Source organism: Manihot esculenta, chromosome 15 (assembly GCF_001659605.2).
Source record: "Manihot esculenta cultivar AM560-2 chromosome 15, M.esculenta_v8, whole genome shotgun sequence".
Lineage (NCBI taxonomy): Eukaryota > Viridiplantae > Streptophyta > Magnoliopsida > Malpighiales > Euphorbiaceae > Manihot > Manihot esculenta.
This window is the reverse complement of record NC_035175.2, coordinates 18655874-18675004: the sequence shown is the minus strand read 5'-3', so window position 1 is coordinate 18675004 and position 19131 is coordinate 18655874. Positions and strand designations below refer to the sequence as shown.

General features: G+C 30.6%; 2 protein-coding genes across 2 annotated transcripts; one reads left to right on the top strand and one right to left on the bottom strand.

Annotated features, from left to right (window-relative positions):
* The first annotated feature begins 3102 nt into the window (after window positions 1-3102).
* Window positions 3103-5433, top strand: LOC110628358. Its single transcript, XM_021774996.2, has one exon. It carries the CDS (start codon window positions 3221-3223, stop codon window positions 5249-5251), a length of 2031 nt encoding a protein of 676 aa, XP_021630688.1. The 5' UTR covers window positions 3103-3220; the 3' UTR covers window positions 5252-5433.
* Window positions 5434-10690: 5257 nt separating this feature from the next.
* On the bottom strand, window positions 10691-13166 carry LOC110627265 (AP2-like ethylene-responsive transcription factor At1g79700). Its single transcript, XM_043951513.1, has 8 exons — window positions 12851-13166; window positions 12674-12756; window positions 12526-12534; window positions 12348-12436; window positions 12170-12243; window positions 12033-12083; window positions 11780-11856; window positions 10691-11650 (listed from the first exon to the last, which is right to left on the bottom strand). The coding sequence occupies exons 1-8, from the start codon at window positions 13090-13092 to the stop codon at window positions 11115-11117; spliced, it is 1161 nt and encodes a 386-aa protein (XP_043807448.1). The 5' UTR covers window positions 13093-13166; the 3' UTR covers window positions 10691-11114.
* Between the last annotated feature and the right edge of the window lie 5965 nt (window positions 13167-19131).

Here is a 19131-nt window from a genome sequence, read left to right as displayed (position 1 = left end):
AAATATACTTAATTTTTTTTTTATAAAAATTTATTTTACCCTCCTAAATAGTCAATTTCAAGATAACATGCAATAATATGGACAAGAGTGTTGGAAAGAAAAAAAAAAGGATTTCAAAGTTGAGAAAGGGCCTTCCATGACAAAGCTAATGGCTACAATTTCAAGAGGCAGGAATTTGAGATTAAATATGATAATGATACATAACAATTACTAGTACAAATAGAATTTAAGGGTACTAACAAAAATGCTGAATGTGTGGACTGCGCTTTCTTCTATTAACTAATTTAAGAAACAAAACTGAGTCATTAAATACCCAATACATCCAATTGCAGTTTGATGCCTAATCTTACAATTGGATACCCAATACATCCAATTATAGTTTGATGCCTAATCTTACAATCTCACATCATATTCTCATTCTAGTCAAAGAATCTTGACAAATTCTTGATTTCTCGCTCAAAATCAATCGATAAGCTAACAATAACATAAATAATTGTTAGTCGTACTTAAAACTAAAGTAAGTGGAAACAAGCATAACATTGGCGATATTCGCCTTTAAAAATACTGTTATTGGATTAATCTCTCTAAATCCACCTCGGATGCCAAGTATGCAGAGGAGCATCGTATCGGTCGCTTATGTTCTGCAATTTAATCTCTAACCCTATGTTTCTTATTTCCCTTTTATATTTCTATAGAAAAATGAATTAAAAAAAAAATTCCCTCTCCCATTATTTAAAATTTTCTTGAACGGGTTTATTATAGCACACTCCACAAAACTGTTTGAAATGAGTTAATATGGGCCCAAAAAGATTGATTTAATTTGGCTGAAAAGTTAATTTTGCGCAAAATTGGTTTTCTACCAAAGGTTTAGGGCACAATTGAGTTTTACATATGTTAAATATGGATATATTAGAAAGTAATTCATAATTTGACATAGATTAAAAAGGAAATTGAATTTAGATTAAGTAACATCAATTTTACAAAATTAACTTAAATCGAAAACTGACTTGCATAAGTAACATTTTTACAAAAAAAGAAAAGGGTAATTATATTTTATCTCTTGAGTTTTGATATAATTAATAAATTACTCTTTATATTTTTTAAATTATATAATTAAATTTTTTATTATTAGTCCTTCAAATTAAAGGTTATTTTATATATTTTTTACCATGTAAATATTTTATTAATCTTTTTAAATCGGTAAATACATTTTAATTTTAAAAGTTTAATATAATTAATAAATTAATTTCTGAATTTTTTAAATCAAATACTTAATTTTTTTTAAAATTAATTCGTCTAAATTCTGATTATTTCATTCACTTTTTAATTTTTCTCCTTTTTAAATTAAAAATATTAAGAAATTAGAATTCCATTTATTTTCTCTAAACTAGTGACGCTTCATTTGTTTCTCGAAAATATTTTTTAAAAAAATATTTTTTTATATCTTTTAATATTTAAAATATTTAAAAAATTTAAATAATAAAAAATACTTTTCTGATAAAAAAATTAAACTATTTAAAAATAATGATTTTTTTTGTCAAAAGATAAAGTCATTTTTTACTATTTGAAGATGTTATTAAAACTTATACATGTAAATTTGTGAATATATTTTATTTTTAAATTAAAATTCAATGATAAAAAATAAATTATTTTATTAAAAAATATTTTTTATGAAAACATTTTCCTTACATAATATTTTTCATAAAAAATATTTTTTAAATTTGAGTTATTTTTCGCAAATAAGTGGAACTCAAAACTTAAATATTTTGATCTTTTAATTTTTATTAAAAAAAATATATTTTTTTCATATTGACATATTCAACTAATTTTTAATATTTTTTATTTTTAAATTTTTATTTCATTAAAATAATTCAATATTTGATAATTTCAAAACTTTTTGAAAAAAATTATAATTTCAATTATTTTAAAGTAATATCAAGTAGTTTTGTATAGATAGTAGATTTTCATAAATAGTATTTTAAAAAGAAAATTATATCTTCATATATTTAGTTATTTATTGGATTTAAACTAATATTTATAATAATAGGAAGAACCGTAAATTTTAAATCAATTAAATATAAATAAATTTAAAAATTCAATTTAAAAAATATAAAGCCTAGTTTACTATATTATATTGAAATATAAGATCTAAAATATAATTTATGTAATATAAATCAATTCATCCACGTTGACGATAATTTTAAATGGTTCATAAAGGTATTCGAGTTATTTAAAATATTTACTCTCTATTTTATTTAGAACTGCAATTGAATCGATACAAATTGAATTTTGATAAATTTAAGTTCAATTAAAAAATAAATTTAAAAACTCAAATTCGAGTTGCTCAAACTCGATTTATAAAATAAATATTAAATTTTAAACTCGATTCAAGTTCAATTCGTAATAAACTCATTTATCACATTAACGAATTAATTCAAATTTTATTCAAAAATTTAAAATTTGAGCTCGATAAAGCTAATATAATTTAAATTCATTTAAATTATAAATAACTTTAAATTAAAAATAAAATTTAAATTATAAAATCACCAAAATACTTTTAAATAAAATTTTTTTATTTAATCGAAATATCTCAAATTCAAAATTAATGAAAAAATATAAAAGAATTATTTTTTTATAAAAAAATCACAATCTTCTATATTCCTTCAATTTTCGATATAGAATTAGTGTCGGTAAACGAGTTTGCTCAAGAAATTATTTGTGAGTCTCTTCACGAGTCAAGTTTGCGAGTTTATTTATAAATTAAAAAATGAGCCGAGTTCGCGAGTCCAAACGAATCGAATACTACTAAGTTTAAATTCGGCTTGTTTATTAAACGAGTTTAAAATGTGAGTTTAAACTTAATTTTTAAAAAATAAATCGAGTTCAATTAATATTTTATCGACTCGAATTTCGAATAATTTATGAATAATTTAATTTATTTATATTTTTATTAATCAATAGAATTATATATAATACTTTTAATTTAGACAGATCGGTAATATAAATATTTAAATATTTAATTTAAAAAATATAGAAATTAATTAGTTAATTATGTTAAAAAAATTTTTGTTAAAGCGTAATTTAATCGAAAAAAACATAAAAAGAAGGCACCCAGTTGACCTGGGGGCTTTTCACTCTCCTTCTTCGCTCTTCCATCCAAAGCTCAGGCCTCTGTCCTCACTCCTCGAACCCTCGCTCCTCGAACCCTAAGTTCTTTAACATGTCCTCCACCACCATTACCACCGCACTCCTCCTCCTACTCCTCCTCACTTCCACAACCTCAGCTCCGATCCCAGGCCTAGACACCTTTCTTTCTCAGCAATCCCACTCAGACCCAAAATCCATCAACGATTCCTTCCATTCCTTACCTTCATCTCTCAAAAGATCTCTCTCTCTTTCCTCTCATCCTCACATCCCTTCTCTCATCTCCTCCCTTCTCTCCCTCTCTCTCCCTCTTTCCCTTCATATCCGTCTCGTTGGCTCCTCTTTCCCTCCTGATTCCTCCTCTCTCCTCACTTCCTTCCTTTCTACCACTCACACCTCTGATCATTTCCATGTTATCACCACCGATCCTCTGCCTCACCAGCACTCCCATCGCCTCGCTGTCAAGCATTCTCCCCACCTCGATATTTCCCATTCCAGCCCCGCTCTTTCCTCCCGTCTCCTCGAAGCCCTTCAATCGGCAATTTCCGCCACGCCTTCTTCGCTACGTTCTCCTCTTCTCTCCATTTCTTATGATACTATTGATCAGATCATCAAGCAAGAATTCGATAAGGAAAAACCCATTCAAGGGATTTATATTTACTTGCTTTCTTTAGGTTCCCAATCGAAAAATTATGCGTATAGTTATACACCTGGAGATTCCTCTCCTGGATTCACGAAATGTTTGGGAACTATCTGGACTGGGAAGGAGAGGTATCTCTGGATTGATCTCTCAGCTGGACCTGTTGATTACGGGCCTGCTTTATCCGGAGATGGGGTTTTACCTAGAGGAGAGTTTCACCCTCTAGCGGCAATGCACGGGCGACCCAAGTCACAAAAGGCGCTGCTCTCTGACTTGGCTTCTTTGATTTGGAGTGCTTATCAGGTACTACTTGTGCCCTCCTTGAGAATTCCCGTTCATTTTGAGAGTTCTTTGATAGTTGAGTTTATACACGTTTATGGGTCTGAGGCTGAAAAGGATTCAGGTGGATTGGATTGGAATGCTATTGAGAGGACATTCAGAGATGAGGTTGACGAGGGTGGGTTGTTGTTGGGAGACCAGTCTTTGGTATTTAGGAATTATAGAATTAAATATGCTGATTGTCCGATTTGTTCATTTGCCATTTCGAGGTCTATTAATTCCTACACTTCTAGGTTTCTGTTTGATAACTATACTTTGATTGTTAGTGAGTATGTGGACTCAAAAAGGTTGCATCAAATATTGTCTGATTCTGCTGAGGAGTTTAGGAGGATGGCAGGAGTCCCTGAGGAGGACTTTGGAAGAGTGCTTCCAGTTTATGTGTTTGATTTGGATTATAATACTCTATTGCTGCTTGATCGGTATCATCAATCAGTTGCTTTTAGAGATATGGTTATTGCAGTGAGGACAAAGACTACTCAGACTGTGAGTGATTATAGCTGCAATGGACGTCATGTGTTTACTCATACAAGAGAGATTGAGCGGCCTATTGTTGGTTCAATCTTACAGAGTATGTGGGGAGTGTCACCAACCCATTTGTTATGGAGTTCGAGGCATAATAATACTTTGGTGGACTATACTTGGAGTGTCGGGCAGACACCATTTGGGCCTTTCTCGGAGACTTCATCACTTTCTTTTGTGCAGAAGGATGCTGCAAGGAGAAATCTGCTTTTGACATCATTGAATTACAGTATAACAAGTGCTATTGATGTCCTTGAGTCTATAGCAGCACATGGTGGTGACAGGAATCTCCTTAAACAAAATCAGCATGTTGAGTTTATACAAAGATGGAACCTGTTCAAGTACAAGCTGGACAAGGCAGTTTCAGCAATGTCTCATTTGGACTTTGAAATGGCTTTGTATTACATTAGGTCCTCAGACCATGATCTCTATGCCATTCATTCTCTTGTTTACCATGCATCTCAGGAATTGGAGGCATCACTGCTTTGTTTCAAGGATCCACCATTTCCCTGGGGCTCAGTTTCAATGTCTGCAATAGGTTTCTTTGCGCTTTTTTATGTTTATGCCAAAAGAGACAAACTTTTTAGAAATAAAAGAAAGCAATTTTGATGCCCTCTAGAGGAATAGACATTTGTATCATTTAAATGCAATACAAACATGCATCTGAGAGAGTAAAAGCTCAATTTCAGAATTTTAGAGTTCAGTTTGCTTAAATTTCTTTCGGCAGTTTAATCTGATAACTTCTCTGTTACTCCGTTATTTCAATTCTATGATGTAAGTTCATAACTTCCTAGTTGGATGCCTGTGGTAATGCAGTTTAATGGAATTTTTTGTGTGCGGACTGTTCTCTGCTTGGTTTCACTTGCCTTTTCCTATATTGGCTCCATTTCGTGAAGTTTGGGAAATGGACATATTGTAACAGTTTTCAATGTTGTACAATTCTGATTTGTGTCTTCTGGTTCAAGATGTCGGAATGCCAAATCTTGGAGACTGGTAAGGAATTTGGGTACAAAAGCAAAATAATCCTTCTTGTGAAATTTAGCTACGAGTCCCTGCTAAATTGACCACATGGGAAGCAATACTTGTTGCGACTCTTCTAACTTTCTTTTTCCTTTTTTGTAAATTTATAATTCTTAAAGCTTTCTTTTCGCAGTAGACATACAATTCCAAGTTTTCCCCCACTCTCCTGGGAGTTCAATTACTTGAGTGTCAACCTGAATGCTTGTTGGGTTTAAAGCCATAATTGATAATGCATAGCTGACATTTCTTTGAGGCTTGGCTTGCTGCAAAATTACTTGAGGTTTTATCATGTTCAATTTACTTGTCATTGTTTGCGCACTACCTTTTTGGTTCCTTTTCAATTAAGTTTTCCCTATTGAGTTTCTCATCATAGTTCGTGTGTTCTATTCTACTTCAACATGTGAAATTCCAATTCTTATAAAAATAATCCAGATGAGCTGTGATCTACCGGGGTCACCAAGTACGAATGTAGTTTGATTCGATGGGTAAATTAATGAATTGTGAAGAGTTTGACGAGAAGTGAATACTTTTGAGATTTCATATGGATCTCTCCATACTCGATCTAGAGGGAAGGGTTTACTCTTCGATATTCGAGTCAGATCTAGAATTTGATGCATCAATAGAAAAAAAATGCAAAGAGAAATAAAATAGAGAAGAGAAGAGAAAGAGGAAGCTCCAAAGAGAAAAGAGAGGATATATTCAAAATTACCGGTGTGAGTGTGGGAGAGAGGGAGTTTCATCCCCTTTTGGGTTAGATTAGTGGAACATATATTCATGATCGTTTTGATATCTCTTGTGTTATATCCCATCGGATTGGATTGAGGTATTCTCTTGCAGGTGTGTTAGGCGACTTATTAATGATAGGCGGTTGGTTAATAAATGTGGAGTTCGTTAATCCATAACCTGTCTATTATGTGCGTCATGTCAATCTATTTTACCGCACGTGCATTTATGATCTCGGCAATACATTGGGGAGACTGTCAATGTGTAGGAGATCGATATTGACATCCTACTCTGACCTTATCAGGTCATGCTCTGCTCGATCTGTATTGAGGTGGATCCCTGATCACTCATAAATGCCAACATTACGCTCGATCTGTATTGAGGTGGATCCCTGATCACTCATAAATGCCAACATTACGCCTAATTGTTTGAAGAGAGTTAGCCAAAACAAGCTAGTAAAATCTTGTCTCTGCCAGAAATGATAATACGAAGGACTCCAAATAACTTTCCTATATTGTCAAAGAATACTTTGACAACCTCAGAAGTTGAATAAGGTGGAATAAAGGTGAGAAATGGCATACTTGGTAAATAACATAATACAACCAAGATGCTATTCTTTCCTTGTGATTTAGGTAAATTGTCAATAAAATTTAAGAACACTTGCTACTAAGCTTGAGATGTATAGCAGAGTTGATGTGGAATTCAAGATCAACATTTGATAAAAAAACTCCATTATAATTTGAAAAAGAATAAGGCAATAATATATCTTTTAGAAGGTTGCTCTAATACACCCCTAACTAGTGAATATGATTAGAAACGAAGATTGCGGAGTGAAAATTGCTCTACTGCACCCCTAACTAATCAATGTGATTAGAAATATAGATAATCAAGTGATTCTAGTTTCGAAAACGCTACAAGAAATTTTTGATAAGTTAACTAAGTATAGAGAAAATTTATATTAAAATGCCATAAGGTTGAATTTTGATAAGTTGCTACATAATAGAGAAAAACCAAACTATTATTCACAACATTATCTTTTTTCCTTGTCCTTGTGGCTGCCACCTTAAGTGTATTTTTATAACTTTCAAACCCTAATTCTAGTATGGAAATGTATAATTACAATATATGAAGAGAATTTAGTCAAATAGTCAAATCTGGATTATATTAAAAATTATTTTTCTAAATTATTTTGGAGAAATCTCCTAGCTGCAAGAATTTGTCTTCTAATTTAGTCCAAATTAATTTAAACAAATCTTACAAAATACTAAAATACATAAATTCTTGAGAACAGTGTTCAACACGACTCACATTTCATTATTTTATTATATTTCTCCAACAAATAATAAAATTGGTCTAAGTGCAATTTGGCCATAGAGGCATTATGCGATCTAAAATTATATTGCGTATCCAAATGAGTTGAAGAGAGTATGACTTGTTTTCTCATTATCCATACTTTCCAAATATAGTTTTCATCTCATAAGTCTTGAATTAAGCGATAATAATTTAATTTGTCATAATTTAGAACTTTTCATATTGAATTTTTAAAGAGTATCAAGACTTTAATTCACAACTTGTTAAAAAAATCGTATCATCCTTTCATTTCTCGAAAAAAATTCATTCTCAAATCTTCAACCATAATAATAAGAAAATGATCGATATACATGAAATTCTCTTTGAATTTAGTAGGAAATTTTGCGAATGAAGCACTAAATTTTAGTATCTCTCCTCTTTCTTTTTTTTTTAAATCAAACCACTAAAATGATTGTTTTTCACTACTCTTCCTTTTTTTTTTCTCACTTTTTTTTCTAAATTTTACACAATTGAAATAAAATATTTTTTTTACATAAAAATGACCAATTTTTTTTATAAGAGAGACTATAAAATAAATTGAAATAATAAAATAATAAAATAAATTAAAAAAATTACGAAATAAAAAAATAAATAAATAGGGATCTATCTGTTATCGTGTTTTGATACCAACTGATACTGAACTAGAACCAACATGTAATAAAAAAGTTCTATCACACAACTTGATAAAGAATAAGACAGATATCTTATGGAAGGTTACTCTACTAAGACTGTACATTATTTTTTGGGGTCCTGAACTAAACTAAAAAACCATACCAAACCAAAAAAGAATCGATGTTGTAAGAATCGAAAAAAAATCGATATTGTAAGAATCGAACCAAACTTATTTAGCAATTTAATTTTAGTTTTTTTTATCAATAATTCTTTTAGAATCGTACTGGAATCAAATCGAACTAAAATTGTATTAAAGAATCGATATTATATATATATTTTAAATAATTTTAGTGATATTATGGTTATATTATATAATTTTAATAATATATTTTATATTTTTAATATTTTTAATATAATTTTATATTATTAAAATTATAGGATTGTATTTAATGAATCCAAATTTTAATTTTATAAATTCTTAAATAATATATAATAGAAAATTATAAATAAATAATGGTATAAAAAATAGTTATTCGATAGTAAATTTAGTTTTTAATTATTTTTATATTTAATATTATCTAATTACTTTTATAAATTAAAGAATTTATATAATTTAAATATGATTTTTTGTATTAAATTAATAGTTACTAAAAATATTATAAAATAATTATATAATTTAATTAATTATTAAAAATTTCTAACAATATAATTTAATGGTTAAAAAAATATAATTTAAATGATTTAATTGGTTAATCATAATTTATTTTTTATATATATTTATTATTTCAACTATAAATACATTAATCATTTTTATAGTTTTTAATTATATTATATGAGTGAATCACATATTAGTAATATAATATATTTTTATATATTAATTATGCAGGTATTTTTATATTAAAAATATATAATTAATAATTATATATAAAATAATACAATATTTTTATTGAAAATTATATAGAATATATTTAACTGTCAACTGCCTGTTTAGAATTATCGGCAGAATATGATAATTCCGAATTGTATATAATAACTTCAAACTACTAAATAACTTGAATTAATTCTTTTGAATTAAGTGGAAAGTGGGTCCAAAAGTTATTTAGATCAGTTTGGACCTGACTATTTTAATTGGTATCAGAGTCACCTTGGGTCAGATAAATTTGTGCGGAGCTGGTGGACCTGTGATAAATTTAGAATTCACATGTCTTAAAAAGAGTGTGTCTTATTTTATTATTATCTATATTTTTCAAATATAATTTTCATCTCGTAAGTTTTAAACCTCTTATAGAGGAATTGTGATACTGTTATAAGAGTTGTCTTCTCAGGTTAGTTTATCACTTCCTTTCCTATATAAAATATTGTAATACCGGCTCAAAAGCTTAGAAATCCCTTTCTGCTACAAATTAATGTGAAGCCTCTATTCCAACAAAAATTACTTATTCTCTCATGTGAAAGCTAGCTGTCTGATTGGGATTTTATTCTACATCGATGGAATACGAAATCTCATCGCAAATTTAGAAATTTAGTAGGTAAAGTGTTAAAAGCTAGCTGCATGCTTAGAATTGTATTTCATATCGATGAAATACTGAAATTTCGAACTGTATATAATAATTAGTACGAAATTATTAAATAATTTAGATTAATAATTTTAAATCAAATGAAAATTATAAATAATAGCTAGCAAGTCAGGATCGTCTTCATTTAGATTCTACATATGTAATAGCCATCAATTCATTCATTCTCGTATCAATATACGACATTAGTTTCTAAGTCCAAAAGCCTTTGAATGTATGATTTTTTTGTGTCATTTTCATTTTTTTTAAGTTCTTATTTTACACTGTGGCACTCTCAATTTATAGAAAAATTTAATTTTATTAATAGAATTCAATTTATATCAATTTATAAAAAAAATTTATTAGAAATAAATTTTAAAATAATAAAATTCAATTGAATTCATTTATCTTAAACAAATTAAATTGATTTCAATCCTTCATTATTCTTATTCTTTCTAAATTAAATATAAATATTTATTATATAAATAACAATCATTATATCATATTGAAAATATTTTTTTATATTTTTATAATATTTAAAATCTAAAATTTACATAATATTTTTACCATTAAAAAAATATAAATTAAGATGAATTCTGTTTTTTTAAAATAATATAATAAATTACTTAATATTAATTATAAATATATTAAATATTATAACTTAATATTAAATTAAAGTCTAATAAAGGAATTATTAATTAAAAAAAAAGAAGCAAATTTGAGTTAAAATAGTTTAAAAAAAAAAAAGGATAAAGGAAAGAAAAAAAAAATAGAGTTCTTGCCAAAAAAATAATAATAGAATTCCTAAACAATGTAATTTTAAACTTCCAAATTCTATAATCGCTATAATGTTTAAGTTGATTCTTCTTCTAATACTGCATGAAGTAAACCATACACCGTTGGATCATGGAATCAATTATAGAGAAGTTTTGATCAAAAAGAGGGGTTGGGGGCTGAACTGTGGATGTTCTTGTAAGACATTCTATCATCCAATTTCCCTAAGGACAAGCAAAAAAGTTATTTCTTCATGAGCCAAAACCTTGTTTACAGATGTGAACAAAGCCAAAGAGACGAGAAACAGAAACTAAGTCTTGCATATTAACAAAGGAAGCTGTAATCCACAAAACAGAAAGAACTGCAGATTTTTAAGCACCTGCATTTGGCAAAATGGAGGAATTTACAGATTGCTTGTATAATGTTCACTTTCTTTCTGATTAAAATACGAAGTGAAGATCTTTTTCTTGCAGATTTAAGCTTTCTTTGTTGGAATATGCAAATGGGATGTCGCCAATTCCATCATAAAATAGCCCAGCAAACTCATCTTCGCTGCCCATCTGCGGTTGGTTCTTCGTCTCTTCTCCATCATTTTCATACTCAGAGACATTGGAATTCTTCTCAACTAGTTCCCTAAATATCGAAGATCGAAGGAGGAGGCTGAGGGCAGTGGGTGATGAAGCCTTGTTGCTTTGGAAAACTTCTTGTTTTAGAGGTGAGTTCAGGTAATCTGAACTGAACTGAGTTGTGTTGAGGAATGAAGGTTTAGATTCTTCTCTTGTAATGTAGCTTTTATCAGTTGATGGCAACATCTGAGGATCTATAACTGTTTCTGCTTCATTTGCTGCTACTTGAGCAGCTACTCCTGGCTTTAGCCATCTGATGTATGTGCTCAAGTCAAAGTTAGTCACTGCATTAATCCCTCTATACTCGATTGCAGCTATGTCGTAGGCGCGAGCAGCCTCCTCTTGTGTGCCTGAGATGAAACATGATGTCATTATTTCTTCTATTTTTGTTTGGCTTTGGGCATATGTGTATCAAATTTCAGACAAGAAAAAATATTCATCACGAGAAATTGGAAGAAAATTGTTTAGGTGTAACATACTGTAGGTTCCAAGGTAAAGGTATTTGTTTCCAAAAACTCTTCCTATTCTTGCTTCCCATCTCCCATTGTGGTGATGCCTGCATATTATCCGCCACAAGAACTGTTAGAACTTAGAAGTTGTTACCCATTTGTGATGTTTGAGAATTCAATTTACAAAGAACCTGTTTGGAAAAAGTTGTTTTGTTAATTCAGCGTTCTTTTGACTGAATTACGTCAAAATATCATGTAGACACTAAATGAAGAAGAAAATCACCTTGCAACTCCTCTATACTTGGATACTCCTCTTGAAAAGCCACTGCTCTTTCTGCAGCAAGAAAAATCCTGAGAATGTTAGAGAAATTGCAGACAGAGATTACTATCAGCACAAAGGTATGGTATATGAAACTATACCTTCTCAAAGAGGCCAAATATTCCTCTTTCGTTACCGATTGCATTATCTCAATCTCTTTCTCGTAATCTGATATCTGCAGAATTGCATCTAGGATGTTAAATTATGCCATTTATTTCATGAAATTCTCTGAATATGCCAATCTGTACGAGTTTCGAGTATGTATGAGTTGATAAGTACCGGAAAATTAGTAAAAGTTGATGTTCCCCAATACTTCAATGCAGCTAAATCATATGCTCTAGCTGCAGATTCTTCTTCATCATAAGCTCCTGATAAATTCAAGATAATTTAGTCACCATGTCCATGAAGTTTGTATATAACCAAAAGCCTAAACTAAGAACTTGTTAAGAGTACTCACCAAGGTAAACTGTCGAGTCCCCGGTATCATTTCCCAAACACAATCCAGTTCATGATCATAGATTAAACAAAAATGTGAGCATTTGAAGATGAAATTAAAAAGTAAAAAATTCAAAAAAGAAAAGTTGAAACAATCTAGAGTTATCAACCTTGTTTTCCTTTCTTCCTCTGTGTTACATTCCAAGAAAGCTTATCCCACAGGTGAGCTTCAAATCTACCTGTCCATCTATGTCTGTTCAATATGTAATTTATCTATGTTAGTGACTCAACTGGAAGGATAGGTTATTTGAAGTATATATAGTCCTATAAATATTTCTTCTACTGACCTGCTAACGCCGCGAAATCTCGAACTTCTTTTCACAGCAGTAGTAGCAGAAGCTTGATCAGTTTGTTGCTGTTGCAGCTGCTGACTCTGAGTTTCATCACCCACAGGTGCAACTGCAGATGGATCCCTTCTCCTTCTTTTGACATGATGAGTTGCTTGAGATGCACCTTCTACCATGCAGATGCGTCGCCTTCCATGGTTTTCTTCATTCTTAACCATTACCATGTCCATGTTTTGATTCATTTCTTGAAATCTTTTTCTTCTTTCTTTCAGTGGTCTGTCTTGCTTTGGTTTCTTACCACTTCAGATGATTGCAAGAATGTAATGTGTGTATATTTATAATATATGTGTGATGCTTTTGGCTTTTATTTATTTTTGTTTCTTTTTGATGCAACAACAATTCTCCAAGGTCAAAAACAGGGTTGACGATGATGTCAAAGCTTTGTAAGCCATAAGTGATGTCCATATTCTGTTTACAGGACATGGTTTTTTCTTTATTTGTTTTTTTCCGGTTTTCTTGATTCAGTTACTGCACTTGGTTGGATGCTTGTTAAATGGTAATTTCTTTTCTTTTTTTTCTTTGTTCCCTAGAAAAATCAAAATGATATATAATAGTTAGTACGACATCTCTACATTAATTATTTTGACACAATTAAAAAGTGAGTTGAAAAGTTATTTGGGCCAATTTAGATCAAACTGTTCTAATGGATCAGAAGAATTATACAAAACTAGTGGAACCGCGAGAAAAAGACTATCCGGTGTGAGACGAGATGGAGCCACCGAAATATTAACGAACCACAATACCTAAGAGTTCAATTCTATCTTAGCAATTGTATCCTATTCAATATTCAGTTACGACGTCGTAAATTTTTGAGGAATCACGGTATACAAAGGTTTGGTTTTTATTATAAATTCTATTCAATTCAATATTCAATTGTTTTCCGTCGGTAAAATACAGAGAACCAAAATTATATATAATAGCTAATGGACTAAGTAGAAAGACAAAACTAGTAAATAACTTTGAAATAAATAATTTACATCCATCGTCCTTCAACTTTAGAGATCGTTACATTTAATACATTCAATTTATTATTCTAAAAATCACAAGAAATTAAAAAATAGAAAATGTTACATAAAATATATTTCTCTTCTGAGGTGTGTGTGTGTTAGAGAAATCAATGGAAAATGTTTTGAGGGATTATTTTATAATGTTTTTAAAGATGAAGGATTTTGTGGTAATAAATTGAACTGCAATGTGTAAACAGATGAAAGCAAAATAAGAAAGATTAACGACTGTAACTCATCTGGAGACCCCGGTTTGAATAAAAAAAAAAAAAAAAAGATGTATCCTTTAAGCATTCAAGCACTGAAACGGTCACAATATTCTGTGGAGAAACCTCCAGAATTTCCCAGACCTTCTGTTTTATGATTTGATAATAAGAGGATATACGTGACAGCTTGGTGTAAACAGTGCATACATTTCTGAGCTTCTGCACATTCTTGGATTCATCGCTTTGCATGATGTTCTTGTACTCATCGATTGATTGAGTCTCTTCTCATTCTGATCTTTGGATGGACTTATAATATTATTATTATTATTATTATTTTCTTTCCATGAATTTCTGAATTCTTTGCGGTGATTCCAATGGAATCAGCTGATAAAATATTCCTGTAACAGTGAATTAACAGTCACTTATTCAGCTTGGAGGAATCGCCGCCTGAGTGATTTCTTCTTCTCTGGAATTTTGTAAAGTATGGAGTTTAAGGAAGCAAAACCAGAATACTTATTTACATTGCTTAAAGAAATGGGAAACTTAGCTTTCATTTTCATGCTGAAGTCTAAAGCTCAGATGGTAATTTGGATTTATTTGCTTGATTCTTTCAATACACCGTTAATGCAGCTAGCCCATATACTATGACTTCACATTTCCATCAAAGAAAATGCTCTCTTTTGTCTTTAGTTGCTGTTTTACAGAAGGAAAAAAATTAAACCTAAATTGCATATTTCATGCTTTTGTGTAATTCTGTAAGAAAGGTTGGCTTATGGAAAGAGAGAGTGCTTGCGGTGGAGAAATTTTACCATATAATCATTCAAATGGACCCATAGAGTAAAATAATATTTGATCCATATATTTACACTGTGTGTTTATATGAATCTGATTTTAAATAAAAATTGTTTAATATCATGAAAATACTTATTTAGACTGAGTCTACGTGGATCCGTAGCGGGTTCACATAAAATCCTTTTGAGTCTATATGGATTGGGTGTAAATAAAAATTACTCATAATTTTATTATATATACGATCATAGTAAATTTTACGTAAATCTCATCGTGATCAATAGTGAATATCTAACGGTTGCACGTATAATAATTTTTTCTTACCAACAAAAAATTACTAGCCTCATTGAGTGGCTAGAAGCCGATTATTTAATTGTATATTATTATATAAAATGAAACTATAACTCAACTCCGAAGATAAACATTCAGAACAAAAAAAAAACAACACAAACCTTAAGATAAATCTAGTTTACAAAATTTGATCTTGAATTTTGCCGGTCATCCTTAAACTTAGGAAGTTAATTTGTAATATAAAACTTCTTTAATTTTAAAATAATTAACGTAAAACTCTCCATAATAGTCAGTTTTCGGATTACAACATAAAATGACTTAAATACTCTTAAAAATTTAAATATTTTTAAATAATCAACTTTTTTTTTTCCTCCTTCACTTATCTCTCCTCATACTCTCTCCACACATAGATCCCTTCTTGCTTTCCTTGGATAGCCACCATTGATTCGAGAGCACTTCTGACTCTCAATCACATGCTAGAATATCCTGGCCCTTTCTTTTCATAGAAAAATTTGATCTCTTATAACATATTCTAAAATCATGTTTTCCTTGAGAAAGATTCATTTCTTCCTTTCACACGTAAAACTTTCTTAGATTAAACACTCGTAATCTATGTGCAGTTTCCAAAGAACTCATATATTCCTTTGCTTTTGAGGTCAAACCTAACACTCATATATTGAGGCACAATACCTCTTGCACTTGCAAGAAACCCAACTCACTTTTATCAAGAATTTGAGAGAAGCTTTGCCATCAAAGTGGTTTCTTTGCTTAAGTAGGAGATTTCTCAGCTAAAGACAAACCAAAATTTCTTTTTCTCTTGCTTTCACATGAAACTAAAACCCAGTAAGTCATTGGCATGCAAGTAAATCCAAAGAAAAAGAAAAGCATCTCAATCAGTGAATAAAACCAGAGCTTTATTAACACAATGATAAGATGAACTAAGGGTGGAAAAGGTCAGTGAAATTAGAAATAAGTTGCCATCAGTAGTAATTTAAATAGCGGTACAGATTGCCCCTACCAAGGATAACGCCGTAGCAATTCTCCTAACCCTCTGAAATTGCCTCGCCTTTGCCTTCAGACCAACATCTCTCATTGCCATTGCTGGCTTCGCTCTAAAGTTCGCATTTCCTCCGGGAGCAAAAAGAGGTAAAGAGATGTAGCCTACAAAATTATAGGATTTCAATTCAATTACTTTTGTAAAAAGATTTTAATATTTGAGAATATGATCAGTGAAACTAATATAATTCTTTCAACTTAAAAAGAGATATTTTTTATAAGATACTTAATCAGGAAAAAGAATAGTGCCATTATGTGATAATAAAATTTATTTTTTATATCTATTAAAAAAATCTAAATATTTACGTTAATTAGTATTTATATTCAAAATTTTAAATTTTGAATAATAAATTTTTTTTTTCAATTTTATCACTATAATTTAAAAAATTAATACTAAATTATAATATAACTCCTAAAATTTTATTTGACTAATAAAATATTTTTGAAAATATATACTTTTATTTCGATAATATTTTTTTATCAATCATAGTATTTCCCACTCATTCTCACTTTTATATACATAGTATAAATCAACGAAAATTTAAAATGTGAAAAAAAATAAAATTTTATATATTAGAACATATAATGTTTTATTTTATCTAATATTATTGATATGAAGTAGAGTCTTTCATATATAAAAAATATGTACATAATTTATAATATTAAATATAAATATTTAATGAAACACTTTAATATATAAAATATATATGTGATGTTTTATGTAATAAGAATTCATTTATAATAAATATTTATTATATATAATTGATGTGGAGTCCACTTTGAGCTTGTGGAAAAGATTACCGTTTGCAAATGAAATTGAAATTGAATATATATCAGCTAAGTCATAAACTACTAAATAATTTGGGTTAATTATTTTGGGTCAAATGAAAAATAGATCCAAAAATTATACAACTGTCCTGTAATTGGTCCACCTGCAAGAAAAAGAAGGTGAGCTGGTCAGCGCCTATGACAACCACTCTGATACTCAAGTCAGTAAATAAAATAGAAGAGTGAGAGGCTTGTAATGTTTAAAACTCAAGAGTGGTTGTGTAAGAATTGCGTACTATGTCTTTATGATCGTTGGCTTTTATACTGTAAGAGAACAGAGTTATTTAGGGGAGCGCGAGTCTCATGGCTTACTTTGGACAATTGTTATGTAATATCAGAGGTCCTCTGTTGGTCTTTAATTCTTTAGATTCGAAGGTAACAATTGTATCCACCATCTGGGGTATGTGGCTAACTTAGATTAGTCTTTCCCTATTCACGTCGCTTTACCTCATTCTAAACATCAATGATGATTACCTTATTTCTCAAGCTGCATTTAAAGGTTACTATCGAAACCATCATATAAGAGCTCTTCTTCTCCTCCAAGTATTGCTTTTGCATACAAACTTCATCTTTGCTTTTTAAAAGACTCGGTTACCCCTTTTTTTCGTTCATACTTCTTTTGTTTTCACAATAATTCTCAATTGCCTTTTCTTTTTAAGATGAATAGGAATACTTCCTCTTCTTCTCTCTCTCCCGGTAAAAATTTTACCTCGAGCTCCTCCTCTGACGGCCCCATCCGTGATGCAGCTCCTATAGTTACGGGCGACTCATGAAGTAAAGGCAGTTTGATCAGTGATATTCCTTCCATCCTAACAGAGCAAGATGTAGGCCACCTTCACGAAAAACACCAAATTTCTCAGGAAACCTTTCACATCTTTTCTCTATTCTCGAGCGTTCGCGTAAATGACTCTCTGTAGAGAATACCATCATAGTCTATGAAGAGCAGTTGAAGGCGAGTCTTCAGTTTTCTATGGACCTATTTTTTGCTAAGGTCCTTCGGTTCCACATACTTTCAGTCACCCAGCTACATCCCAAAAGCTGGAGAATATTGATAACTTTTTGGTTTGTTTGTTTTAACAACAACATTGAGTCAAGCGTGGCCCTCTTCTCCCAGCTATATCAACTGGACACTCGAAGGTATGATGAGTTCTAGTTTTTCAGCAGGAGGAAACACCAAATAATGTTTGACCAGATACCTTCTTTGTAATAGCCTAGTCCAAACTGATCCAAATAACTTTTGGACCCATTTTTCACTTGACCCAAAATGGTTAACCCAAAATATTTAGTAGTTTCATGCTAGCTATTATGTAACGACCCGAAAACCGGACCGCTATCGGTGCTAGGATTCAAATCGACTTAAAGTCGTCGAAATCCGTAGCAAGCCTACTATACATCCTGTGTACCTGATAAAATCCCATACATGATCATACATTTTCATAAAACTTAAATATTTCCATGAAACCGAGCTCAACCTGTGCATATACATAATCTGTAAATATAAAACACACACTAGAGCTCTCATCAAAAGCTCTAGTATGGTTAACATCACATGCCTCAAGTTTGATTCAAACATAACTCATCATTAAAACTTTTACATAAAGATCATGAACAACAGGGATTTACAAAAACATAGACTAGGGCCAAGCACATTTCTAACCCATTAAAAATTTACATGTCCACAACTATACAATTACATTAACTATACCAGCTACTATGTCGACTCCCCGTGCTATCTCTAATCCTGCAAACCTGGGGTTAGGGGAAAGGGATAAGTTATAAGAGCCTAGTGAGCAGAACCATAAAAACAGTTTAATAAACATATGCTCATATGAAATGCGTCACAGCACAAACAATTCACAACAAGATGGACTTATCACCTGTAACCCTCTACATTTCCAAATAGTGTCCGGCCCTCGACGGAGCTCCTTAGGACTTCCTCTTAAACATAATATAGCATATCCATAAATGTCAGGGGCGTAGAATGGGCAGCCTTGGTCTTTCTCTTATATAGTGCCAGGGCGCGTAGAATGGGCAGCCCTGGTCTTCC